This window comes from Tubulanus polymorphus, chromosome 8 (assembly GCF_964204645.1).
Source record: "Tubulanus polymorphus chromosome 8, tnTubPoly1.2, whole genome shotgun sequence".
In the NCBI taxonomy this organism is placed as follows: domain Eukaryota; kingdom Metazoa; phylum Nemertea; class Palaeonemertea; order Tubulaniformes; family Tubulanidae; genus Tubulanus; species Tubulanus polymorphus.
This window is the reverse complement of record NC_134032.1, coordinates 1,291,546-1,304,188: the sequence shown is the minus strand read 5'-3', so window position 1 is coordinate 1,304,188 and position 12,643 is coordinate 1,291,546. Positions and strand designations below refer to the sequence as shown.

The 12,643-nt window shown below is 38.7% G+C and overlaps 1 protein-coding gene across 1 annotated transcript; it reads right to left on the bottom strand.

Moving 5' to 3' along the window:
- Positions 1-799: 799 nt before the first annotated feature.
- LOC141909662 (out at first protein-like) lies at positions 800-5,175 on the bottom strand. The gene is made up of 4 exons (XM_074800219.1): positions 4,892-5,175; positions 3,978-4,112; positions 3,256-3,436; positions 800-2,195 (listed from the first exon to the last, which is right to left on the bottom strand). The coding sequence occupies exons 1-4, from the start codon at positions 5,102-5,104 to the stop codon at positions 1,924-1,926; spliced, it is 801 nt and encodes a 266-aa protein (XP_074656320.1). The 5' UTR covers positions 5,105-5,175; the 3' UTR covers positions 800-1,923.
- Between the last annotated feature and the right edge of the window lie 7,468 nt (positions 5,176-12,643).

Here is a 12,643-nt window from a genome sequence, read left to right as displayed (position 1 = left end):
TATTAACTACGCGGTTGACATCTAGCGGCCAGGAAATCAATTAAGAGTTCCTAGAAATATCAGCGCCATGCGAGGCTGGGTTCGACTCCCAGAGGCGAGACAATATTAAACCGTTCACCAGCGCCATGCTGTATTTACGAGGCCAACCGGGTGCGCCGTCGACCCAGCATTGTCCAAAGCCGGCCATACGTGAAGCAGATAGTCGTCGCGAGCCCCTCTTTGACTTCGGAGCAAATCAATACTCGAGATACAAAGTAGAATTACTAACGACATTTGTTACATTACAAATATTTATTACAATCGATATATTTTATTACAATTTATACAAAACTGATACAGAAATTCTACATTAAACCACATTTAATAGATTTAACCACAGTTACACTAGAGAATTTTATTACATTACAATAACTCAAATACTTTCAAGTGGAAATATAAATTACTTAATTCGTTCCAACGCAAATCTTCAGAATCATTGCAACAGAAAATGAATTAATAAATTGTCCATTGATTTACTAAGAATTAAAATGATTCCAAGTTTAAGGGCCACTATATACAAAATTCAAAAATTTAAATCTAAACACAAAGTTTTTGATAAATAAAATTCATTTTTAATCTTATAATCTTTGTATATAGTGGATTTTAACTAATATTCTCGATTCTCTACAAAAGAGTGTATATCCGCCCATCATCCCAACTTTGCCCAAAAGCTAGTCCGCCCCTGATAGACAAGTTTAAAATAACAGAATATCTATATACCTCAGTACCCCTCCCCTCTCCCCAGCCCTCCCCTCTCCTCTGCATACCCCCCACACACAATATCCAGTAGCACCGTTTATGAAATGACATATTTATTGATAGTCGAAGCATTTCTGGTATTAAAAAATACCACCGTTAAAATATAAATACAACCTCAAACAACGGCTGTCGTTATATTCTAAAAATGTTCAGCGATTATCATTTCGATTATGAATTAGTGAAATACGCCGAACATGAAATTAATTTCAATGATCGAACATCAGATCGCATGAAACATCAAAAACACCGCCATCTAGTGGCAAGTCAGATCTCAACTCGCTGAAACGTTACAGACACCGCCCTCTAGCAGAAGGTCAGATTTATATACATGCACTCTGCAATATTCAAATTTTTTCATTAATTATTATCAATATTATAATTATCATTACTTCTATTCTTTGTGCTTTTCGCTTCTTTTCAAACTTTTTTAATTGTTCATGTATTTTGGATATCATCTTAAGCAGAGGACCATTTTTCACATCAATCTGACCCTCTCTTGTTCCGCTGCATACATGGCGCACCCCTGCACGGGCATATAAGTGCCCTTTTAGGAATAATGAAAAATATTTCATTTTTACTTCATAAATCATAGTCTTCTCCAAGCTTAGAACACCGAGATCTAGCCTGAGGGATCTTAAGCAATAACTTTTCTAATCTAAATTGCAGAGTCCGATCTATTAGGAATGAAAGCATATCTGAAATTTTGCTTGCCCTCCAAAATCAACTTGCCCTACACATGCCTGGTCTTAAGTTGTTAGATTGGCTATATAGAACTAAGTTGGTCTTAGACTGGTCTTAAGTCCGAGCCACGACTATGCAACCGGACCCTGATGAGAATCTACTTGATCCGGGTGATCGGACAAGCTCTTCGATCGCACCCTGAAATTGCCCCAAAACGGCAGCTCGTAGAAGTGACTAGGTTCGGTATTTCAAACGAGAAATTCAAACTCCCCGCTGATAACCGCCGGGGGACGCGCGCGGTATAGTAGCGCCACCTGGTTACTCATCCCACAAACACGACGATTTCTGTTTGGCGACGTAGTCGAATATTCGACACTTGCGACAGGTTTTAATCCCGCAGCGGTAGTTCGTCGGGGACGCGCGCGGTATAGTAGCGCCACCTGGTTACTCATCCCACAAACACGACGATTTCTGTTTGGCGACGTAGTCGAATATTCGACACTTGCGACAGGTTTTAATCCCGCAGCGGTAGTTCGTCGGTTTGCCGTTGTCTTTGCCGCGACAGTATTTCAATCCGCATGGATACCAGCCGATACAGATCTCGTAACGACACGTGCAGTGATGCTGCAAATCGGTCGTGTCTTTGCAGCGGCGTTGTTTGTGAGGTATCAGTCGACGCGCGTTCGAAACCAACGTCGAATACGGTTTATCGGACGCTGAAATAGAGACAGAAACATACACACACGTATCAGCGGACAGTTTCGTTAATTACAGAAATATACATATGATCACTGGATGAGCCTGACTGAGCCCTGGGGCCAGTTGCACAGTCGTGACTTAAGTCCAAAAGTGGTCTTAAATCTTAAGACTGGTCTTAAGTTGTTAGATTGGATATAGAACTAAGTTGGTCTTAAGACTGATCTTAAGTGTAAGCCATGACTAGGCAACCGGCCCCAGGGGTCGGTTCCATAGTCAAGACTTTTAAGACCAAAAGTGGTCTTAAACCTTAAGACTGGTCTTAAGTTGTTAGATTAGCTATAGGACTAAGTTGGTCTTAAGACTGCTCTTAAGTGTAAGCCATGACTAGGCAACCGGTCCCAGAGGTTTTAGGGGTTGGTAAAATGCAACCGCTTCTCAAGATATTCAGCCCTTTAGACATTCACAAGTTATTGAGGTGATGCATATAATAATAATAATAATAATAACAATAATAATAATAATAATAATAATAATAATAATAATAATAAGAGCAGGGGCCGGTTGCATACTCATGGCTTAGACTTAAGACCCGTCTAAGACCAACTTAGTTCTATAGACAATCTAACAATTTAAGACCAATCTTAAGTTTTAAGACCACTTTTGGACTTAAGTCACGACTGTGCAACTGGCCCCAGGTCCCCAAAGAGAGTCCGGTATAATTAAGCTCCTCAGGTAGAGATTGGATAGCTTTTTGATTTTAGAGCTTAACCCTTTCAGTGCTGACTAATCAATACCCTATAGTGCTGGAGATAATTTGAAACTTTTGAAAAATTCCACCCTAGAGTGTTGAATAACAGGAATACCACTATAGTGCGTCTACACCGCGGCGCAGTGTATAGTTAGTTACTAGTATTTCACTATGTTTGACAGATTCTGCCATCTTTCAAGAGAGTTAATTACTAATTAAATCAATACACTGCAGTGCAATGTACTAGCAAAATCCATCACCGATTCATACACCGCACTGCGTTGTAGACGCACTGAAAGGGTTAATGGCAATAATAAATAAATGCTTACATCTCAATGATAGAAATCGTAAATCGGTATCTCGAGTATAGGTGGCGTCACTGGCGTCGTGACACAGTTCACTAATCGCCGGCGACACGTTGTGCGACGACGAATGCTGTATTTGTAAATCCATTCCGTGAGTTTCGTGGCCTTTATCGTTCTCCGGGGTTCTGATAGCGTCCGGGTTCTTCTATTATAAAATACACAAACATCGCAACATTATAGCTACACCGATTGGGAAATACCGAGTTATCCCACCAGGTGGCGTGACGAGCACTTTTCGTTGTCAAAATTAGTTCATTTTCGATGAACTTCGAACTGAATTTCTATAGACTCATAAAAGATACATTTCTAGTGAATAAATTTCTCTAGATATCGATCGAATAAATAATTGATTCATTTAGGAGAAAAATTCATTCAGTTCTTATCGAAGAAATCGAACGCCTAAGACCAAGTTACTACTAGCGACACCTGGTGGATCCTCGCTTGCCACATCCTCGCATTCGAGGTTCCCCGTTAATGACAATTAGAATTGCTATTAGGGGTCATTCATATATTACGTACGCATTAGGGGAGGGGGAGGGGTTAGTGCGATTGCGTACTGTGATGCTTAATGTATATGAAAAAATGGCCGATTTTGCGTACAGAGGGGGAGGGGGGGTTGAAAAATTCAAATTTTATGCGCGGGTAATAATAAATGAATGATCTCTTTCATCGATTATTATTTATACCTGTCGTAATTTCGACATCGCGTCCGATGAAATAAACTCATTTTTCATCAGTTTCGTTACGAAACACATTATCTGATACTGATTCTGGCCACGTTCCTCTTCGCCGAGAACTAACGACTTAAATATCTGGATATCCTACAAATCGAACAAACAAACATCGGTTAAAACTGAGAGATTGTGACGGTGACGAGGAGAGCGGGGATGACCAAGGGCCGGATCCAGGGTCCAGTTTCACAAAAAAAGTTAAACTCAAATTTCAATTAATTGCCATTGGTTACTTCATGTTTTCAATGAGCGACAACAATTCAAACCGTTTTAGGCTTAAACTTTTTCGTGAATCTAGACCCAGGGCCCTATCTTGAGTAGTCAGTAACCTGTCTGTGGTTTAGTTTCACGATCGGATATTGGTTGGTATAAGCCCATCCGTTTATAAAAAGCTTACCACCAACGATTAGGTAACTAACTATATCTTGAGGGGATTCCAAATTGTATAAGGGCACTCACTATTATGTTGGAGGGGGCGCTTACTGCGTCAAATCTATACATTTAGGGGCATCATCAAGGGTCCCAGACAAAGCTTGACAGTATTCCAGAACCCTCAGATACCCCCCTGACCTGTGACCGGGGCGGATGGTCGAGAAGGAATTTCTTGAGCTGCCAAGTCGACGGCCTCTATTACAGTTCCAGCATCGGTTTATCTTTAAGATATTTTTGAAGAAATAAATCCGAAAATGAGAGGTTGTGTTGAGAAGGACCGAGCTTGAGGGTCAAATTTTAAGAGGTTTTAACGATCTCTCCTCAGCCTCTCTCTGTCCTGACAAAGAAAAGGTTAACTTCTTGAAGGCAGGAGTCCCGGAGTCCAGACCCTCCAGACAACCTCCTAAATCCGCCCCTGGATGAAAGAGAATTCTTACATTTTTAAAGTCTATGAATTGAGTAATGATGGTTCCGTCGGCTTTCTGGAATTTCAAACTGATCGAATCGTGACTGGTGTTCGCTTGTATCTCCTGACGCATCACTTCACCTCCTTTATTCTTTACATTCACCACCAGCTGTCCGAGGCTCGAATCCACCGCTGATAACAGTACCCATACGCACGCACAGACCGCTGTAATCACGGTCAGCATCGTTCATTTGTGAGACGCTTTTTCATCGCAGAAATCCACCATTATTGCAGCTGATATAGTTACATTCATTCACATCAGGTGGCAGCACCTCCTAGTGATCAAATAATCCATTGAACTGCCTCTCCAGTTGGAGATTCAGTAATTAAAGTAACTTCTAGCTCACTAGATTAACTAAACTGATCCGGAAACTGAAAAAGAATCCTTCTCCATTTTCTCATTGGTCTTTTGTATTGCTGCTGCCCAAGATTTCTGGAGGACAGGCCTGTTCCGTCTTGGCATTAAATAAGTTGGATTTTGGGCCCATAATTTCATGCCGATATAGCTGCGATCCTAATAAATCAACTTTTCGGGGATCTATCAAAATCTTTATCGCTTTTTATTCCTACTAACAACAGAATTGCTTTATGATGGCAGCTATCGGGAGATAAAGCTAGTCAGCAGCCATGATATATCAAGTCATTTTAAATTGCGCGGCCGTCATTCAGTATAATATAAAGTACATCTCTAACGTAACAGGGCTAGCGATCCTAAAACCCGAAAATTAACAACCCGTTGCCCCTTCACATGTTTATTGAATGGTTTTCTATCATATTAAATGTTTAGCATGTGTCTTTGACTTTACGTTCGTTTTGTCCAATTTTTTCGCGCCCCAAAAAGTTCACCTTCAAGCCGTATTTCATGATCGTTCATTTTCTGGCTCCAATTAATTAAAAATGCCTCATATATCTCCCCTCAATAGAATCGAGGAGTTTTTTTTAATGAAAATCTGTCTATTGACGGGATTCTGTGATAACAGTATGAATGATGAATAATCGTGAAACATGGTATTAGTGGGTTCCCCCAATGACTCAAATAGACCGCTTTCCTCGTGCATGTGAGGTAGTTATCTCGGGGTGCATGAACTGTCCGTGACTAATAAACTAATTTCATTAGTAAATGTTTGCGCGGTTTCTATGATAGGAAGACCTGTGTTGGTGTGAATCTTTAACTGGAAGTGCTATCGGTCGGTATAATTTATAATTATTCTAGAATTTAAGAAAAAAAAACAGGTGGATGCTTATAAATTCGGAAGTAGCTGTTGGGAATCAAGTAATTTATTTCATGGCCTTATTAAAGTTCCTCCACTATATTGTTCAGCTGACTACTGGCGCGTATTCAACCCGGCGGTGGAACCTCATAATGTAAATCCATTCAACAATAGAGACACAATTGCGGGTTTTCAGAGTTGTTGATATCATTCTGACACGCGCTATTGAATACGTCACCGGCTGACCACGGTGTACACAAGCATAGACCATTCACCTCTGCACACTCACACCGTGAACATGCTACCGTGGATTCTCCTCCTGGCGATTTTCGCTGCGCTCCCGCTCCTGCTCCTGTTCCTGCTTCCTGAGGAACGACGTCTTTATGTTTTATGTGTTACTGTTCGTCTCTGTGCTGTCCTGTACTGTTATGTGTTCATTAATCCGTTCTATTTTTCAGCAATTAACCCGTTTTGTTTTTCAGGGCCGATTTCTCTGTCGAATTTCAACGTTTGCTGGAACAAAACTAATGTCCGAAAGCGTCAGCTCTCCTTCGCCGGTCATGTGTCGAGGATGTCAGACAAAGAGTCGGTCAGGAAATTCTGCCCTCTACACGCCCTCATACGGAACACGAAAACCAGGATGATGAGGCCTCACTGCCCCCACCTATCTACAAAGTGTGCCGAGTGATGTCAATGACGGGCATATCTGTGGGATTGCGCGGGATACAAATGGAGCGGTTATACTGGATTGTCACGCTACTAGCATTCATTGTGTCCTTGTGACCGCCCGGATGAGGGATGATTCTACTGTCACGCTCTTTGTTTCTGGTATTCTGAGTCGGCTGAGGGATGATTCTACTGTCACGCTCTTTGATTTCTAGTTTGAGTGCTAGTTTTCATTGTGTCCTTGTGACAACCCCGGTCAGTGGATGAAGTCTCTTGTCGGCTTGTGAGTGCTAGTTTCATTGTGTCCTTGTGACAACCTCGGTCAGTGGATGAAGTCTCTTGTCACGCTTTTGAGTGCTAGTTGAGATCCTGAATCTCAACCCGGTCAAGCTGGTTGTACTGCGCTGTTTGTGTTTCGTGCAATTTTACAGGTGTGTCAGTTACTGACGTCGCCCAGTACATCCTGCAGTTAGATGGGGAATGTGAGGCGTTGTCATTCTGGTTTTCGCGTTCTGTGTGAGGGCGTGTAGAGGGCAGTATATTCCTGGCTGGCTCATTGTCTGGTGTTCTCGGCATGTGACCAGCGACGGAGAGCTGAAAAGCTTTCGAACATTAGTTTTGTTCCGTACCAGGTTTTCATCGCTCTTCTCTTTTTTTTCATTTCAGGACTCCCAAGAAGTTGAAGAAGATGTTGAAGGCGACTACAACGAAGACGATGCCAAAAAAGAACACTGAACTCAGCAATATTGAAAGTTAAGTTGATACACATGTAAATTACGATGCGTGATACGGAAAGGATTGTGTAACTACAGAATATCGTTCTTTTACTCATTTCAGGTTAATCCGGAAAGGCCCATCTAAAATCTGCCCACCAGAAGTGCCCACAAAAGACTCCACCTTGAAGTACCACCAAACACCTGTCGCAAAGACCTGTCGCAACCGAACCTGGCAGTCTTGCATGGCTCATCCTGCATGGCAACAGAAATACATACATACATAAAGCTAAGTTGATTTTTCATATCTGGGGTAGAATGCATAGGCGCTGGTCAAGCTCACTATATCCGCACTACTTTATTGAGGCTCTGTGGCCGGTAGTAAATTGAAATATAGCTAGGCAATGATTGCTTGAATATTTACAATACTAGACGAAATGATTGAGTGAAGTCCTTTAAATATTCTTTGGTCTGATAATCAAAATGTAGATTGGTCAGTTATTGATTAAAAGATTTTGTAAGTACGTACAATTAAGGTAAATTCAATATCTTATGTGACATTTGAAATTATTCGAATGTACCGTAGATATTTCAGGCCTCATATGACTATTGTTTAACTGACAATCAAGATCTAGATAGGACAATTTTTACTAAAAGATATATCAATTAAACTTTATCGTTGGTTGATAGATTTTTCTTTACAAATAATAAATTGATAAATTTATTAAGATTGAGGCCATACTTTACAATATATACTGTGTGCTGCCTCACACATAACAGTAATGAATTTCATAAGATAGTGTCTAGGGCTCTATCGAGGTCTGGTGTTATATGGGGAAAACTATGGACTACAGGTCTTTATGAAACAGTGATTTGGTCTCAACACTTTGATAAATCCAGAATGAACCAAAGCTTTAATTGATTTAATTCATTCCTGAAACACTGCGTCTTGTTTTGGCCGACGCATGATAATTGTTGTTTGACTGACAATTAGCATACAGCCAGGAAAAATGGCTTAGATATTCACAATTAAGATGAATTCAATATTTGATGTTAGATCAAAAACTTTTTATATCATAAATATTGATTGAAATATAGCTGAAATATATAATATATTTGAGCACATCTATAAGTGAATCAGTCTCATTGACTGATCAGTTCTGTAACGCCAACTGCCGCGCTTACGACGACTAGCCATGCTTTTCAATATTGGCAAAATTTACTCAAACCTAACTGATTCAATTAATATCTAAAAGCCATACTGTGTGTCAAGTGACGCATAATAGATATAGTTTAACTGAAAATTAGAATCTAAGATGAATTACTCATTAACGTATTACTTAGATCGATTAAGGTTAATTCAATTGTTATACATGTGTATCTGAGCACATTTATTTATCTGTATCTAAGTGAACCTATGGTGTCTTCACACAGCTGTATTAGTTTTGATACATATTGCCAAAATCATTTAACGCAGATTTACTTCCGATCGAATCTGTGCACAAATACATTCCTGGATTTGGAAGGGGGAATATTTCAATTTCACTGTGTAGGCCTATGTCAGATTGAAAGCCTTATTCTGACAGGATATCCTAAACTTAGGTCTTATTCCTCTTGCTAATAGCTCTCTTTTACTAACCCCTCTCCTTCAAACTATTTTCTAGCATCATGACTCGCACCGCACCAGGGAGGTCCGGTCATAACAAGGTCTTTTGGTCCTTATACACAGTGTACTATATAATAGCCATTCGGCTAAGGGAATTTCTAATTTACCACTAAAAATATGCTTTTTTATCTTTAATTTCTGATGAATTCAAATAGTGACGAATTCACCACATCTGAAATTCTACTCATGTAGATTTTCAGGCTCCATATAAATATTGTTCAACTGACTATTAAAATATAGCTAGTATGATTACTAATTAATGGTTCGCTTAGATACCTAGAATTTAATTAAAATTAATTCAATGTAATGAATATAAGTGAAACTTATTCAAAATTGCACAGTGGATGAGACGACTGTATCGTGCAATGTCATCTGCGTCTAACTGGGCCACATGTGTGTGTGGGATCTGTTGAATCAGTTAGGTTTTGGGGGATTCTGGGTTAGTTAAGCTAGGTATCAAAAGCTCTGATGCAAAATTAGCAGTTCAAATAGTGATTAATTCAAATTCTTACCGGATCTGAAATTCTTCTCGTGTAGAAATTTCAAGCCCCATATAAAATATTGTCCGAGACAATTTCAATTATAGCTAGGGCATTATCAATTAACTTATAGATTAGGTATCTAATTCAGCATCTTCATATAAGGTAAAAGTGCCTCAAATCTAAACCATAGGGGTTGATAAGTATAATTCAATATTGGTTGATATATAAAGAATACTGGGTATGTTTTAACTCTGTCTCTTGTGCGTGGGATTTATTGAATCTTTAAGGCTTTGCAGAATTCTGGATTTGTCGAGTTGTGGGAATGATTCGAGGTTTCTTAAATCTGTAGAACCATGTTACTTATAGGATCAGTGTGCTCAATGCTGGCAGCGCACTCACTCTTCAGTTAGTTATATTATCATAATTACAAAATCATTGCATATATTAGGAGCAATATTTAGAATTAATGAAATGGATTAGAATACCATTCACTGGGTACAGATGTCGCCATCTGTGGGTAGAAAACATCTCTTAAGTTTATTGACTGACGATGAAGAAAACTTGATAATACGAACATGGTTTAGCTGACAATCGAAATATATATAGGCCAATATTACTAGCAGGTTTGCACTGTATGATGGGCCTGGGTTTCAATAAAAGACACATCAAGAATTTCAAGAAGATAGAAGAGAAAACAGTTCAAAAACGATTTGATAAGATTGATTATGCATTACTAAATTTGTTGTAACTCTGGTATTCCTAGAGATGACTATAGATGCTTTAGTTGAATTGTTGTTAAACTATAATAATCAACCATTGCTTAGATATTTAGAATATAGATGAATTACTATATGAGTTGAATTTCATAAATATCATTTAAGACTACTATTAAAATCTACGTATCGATCCACGTTGCTGATCTTATATATGAATTGACATGATAATTATGATCAGTGATATTCCAAAGGATTTTCTGCTCAAAAGGTTCTGCTCTTTTCTTCAGCTTGCCGTTTCAGACTGATTGGAAGATAGTTTGAATGAACCGGAATCGAATTTCCCAATTATGTACTTCGATTTCAGACATACTCGAGACAAACTACAATAAACTTTAAAAAATTAGACAAAGTTAGACAAAATTCTCCCACCTTGTAAACTTTCGGACTAGTTACATGAAAAAAAGACCAAATATTGTAAAATATAGTTATTTCCAAAGTCTCGATGTATTAAATTAGGCAGAAAAAAAATAGATAAAATTATTCAACCTTGTAAACTTTCGGACTATTTACATGAAAAAAGACCAAATATTGTAAAATATAGTTATTTCCAAAAATCTCAATGTATTAAGTTAGGCAGAAAAAAAGTTAACCCCAATCAGTCACTTAATATGTGCTTCGACTATTTAAACGGTGAAAACGACCAAAAAAATTGAAGTTAGACAAAATTATTAAACATTGTAAACTTTCGGACTAGTTACATTAAAAAAGACCAAATATTGTAAAATTATCTTCAACAATATAGTTATTTCCAAAATCAGAATTAGGCAGAATAAAAGATTGTTTGAATGAACCGGAACCGAATTACCAATTATGTTCTTGGACTTAAAAAAAAAGATCTGTAAAAACGACCGCCGATCACGCAACTATATCTGTACTTCGATTTCCGATTTTGAAAAAAACCGCCGTATCGCTCCCGCCAGGTGTGGTAGGTTTGTAAGGGACACCAACTCGAAAAGTCAAACGAGAGCTTGAGGTCAACAACTCATCAAAAATCTGCCAAAGAGAGAAAACAGTGCACAGAAACCAACCGACTTAGAGTTATTACAATTTCATTCATAGTAATAGAAATAAAATTACTATTAAAATTTGAGAAAATGAGCTAAAAGTTAATAATATGATATGTGAAAATAAAATGATGTAAAAATGTAAATCAGATTGATTACTTAATCCTACGCTTTCCAGAGTATTTGGCCAGGTTTATCTCTGGTTTTAGTGCGGGGAGCCATGGACTCGAGAGTTCATGGTTGTAGGCCATAGACGTTTCTGTTTTAGAGTCTATGGTTGGACCATGGATGTATAAACTCTAGTTTATAGTTTATACATCCATGGTTGGACTGTTTTTGAAATACAGTCCACGTGTTTGAGGAGCTTACGTTGTAATTCCTCGAGCACAAACCTGGCATTTTGTATAATTGTTGTATGAGAATAAATATGATTGAAATTCTTTATCTGTTTAGCTACTCTATCTGAACTTTGTTAGTTTTTTGTTATCTTGCAATCCACCTCTTTTTTCAAACCAATATTCACACCAACATTGTGCGGAGACGAGAATGTCCGGAAAACATGATAATCGAATATTGGCAATACAGCTTACAACTTTAACTTCACACTGACACTTGTAGACCTGTTAGAAGCGAGTGTTGAGCTGCCGAAGAGTAATTACGAAATTAGCAATCTTTTTGATTGTCACTATAGCCATCAGGGGCGGATCCAGACCGTATTGCCCAATACATTGTTCGTACGGTCTAAAATTTAAGTGCCCTTCGGCAATATTTTGTGACGGCATATATATTTCACCACCCGCTAATTTGATATTTCCACTGATGATCGGTTTGATTTTTATATACAGAAGCAGAGTCCTGAATAGTTAACTTTGCCTTTAAAAGTGGCACCCAGTATATCCTTCTTTTGGTGTTAACATTACATGATTAATTACATGAGATTTGTGTTTCTCTTGTAAAAATCATTGTTTTTATTTTCTTCATGCTTTCGGTAAATGTAGCCGATGACCTCCTGATCGTCTCTAAGGTTCGAACCCAGTAATTACTGATACTTTTTCAGAGTGGTCCTGATGCTGAATAGAGGATGCACAGGGGTGTCCCGGGTTCGAATCCAGTAATTACTGCTGCTGATTCAGAGTGGTTCTGATGCTGAATAGAGGATGTACGGGGGTGTCCCGGGTTCAAACCCAGTAATTACTGCTGCTGAT

Excerpts from the sequence above, each read along its gene's own strand:
- LOC141909662 (XM_074800219.1), bottom strand. The coding sequence starts at position 5,104 with ATGCTGACCGTGATTACAGCGGTCTGTGCGTGCGTATGGGTACTGTTA. Across the intron at positions 4,113-4,891 it reads AATTCATAGACTTTAAAAAT|GATATCCAGATATTTAAGTC; the intron begins GTAAGAATTCTC and ends TTCGATTTGTAG. Across the intron at positions 2,196-3,255 it reads ACGATTTCTATCATTGAGAT|CGTCCGATAAACCGTATTCG; the intron begins GTAAGCATTTAT and ends TCTCTATTTCAG.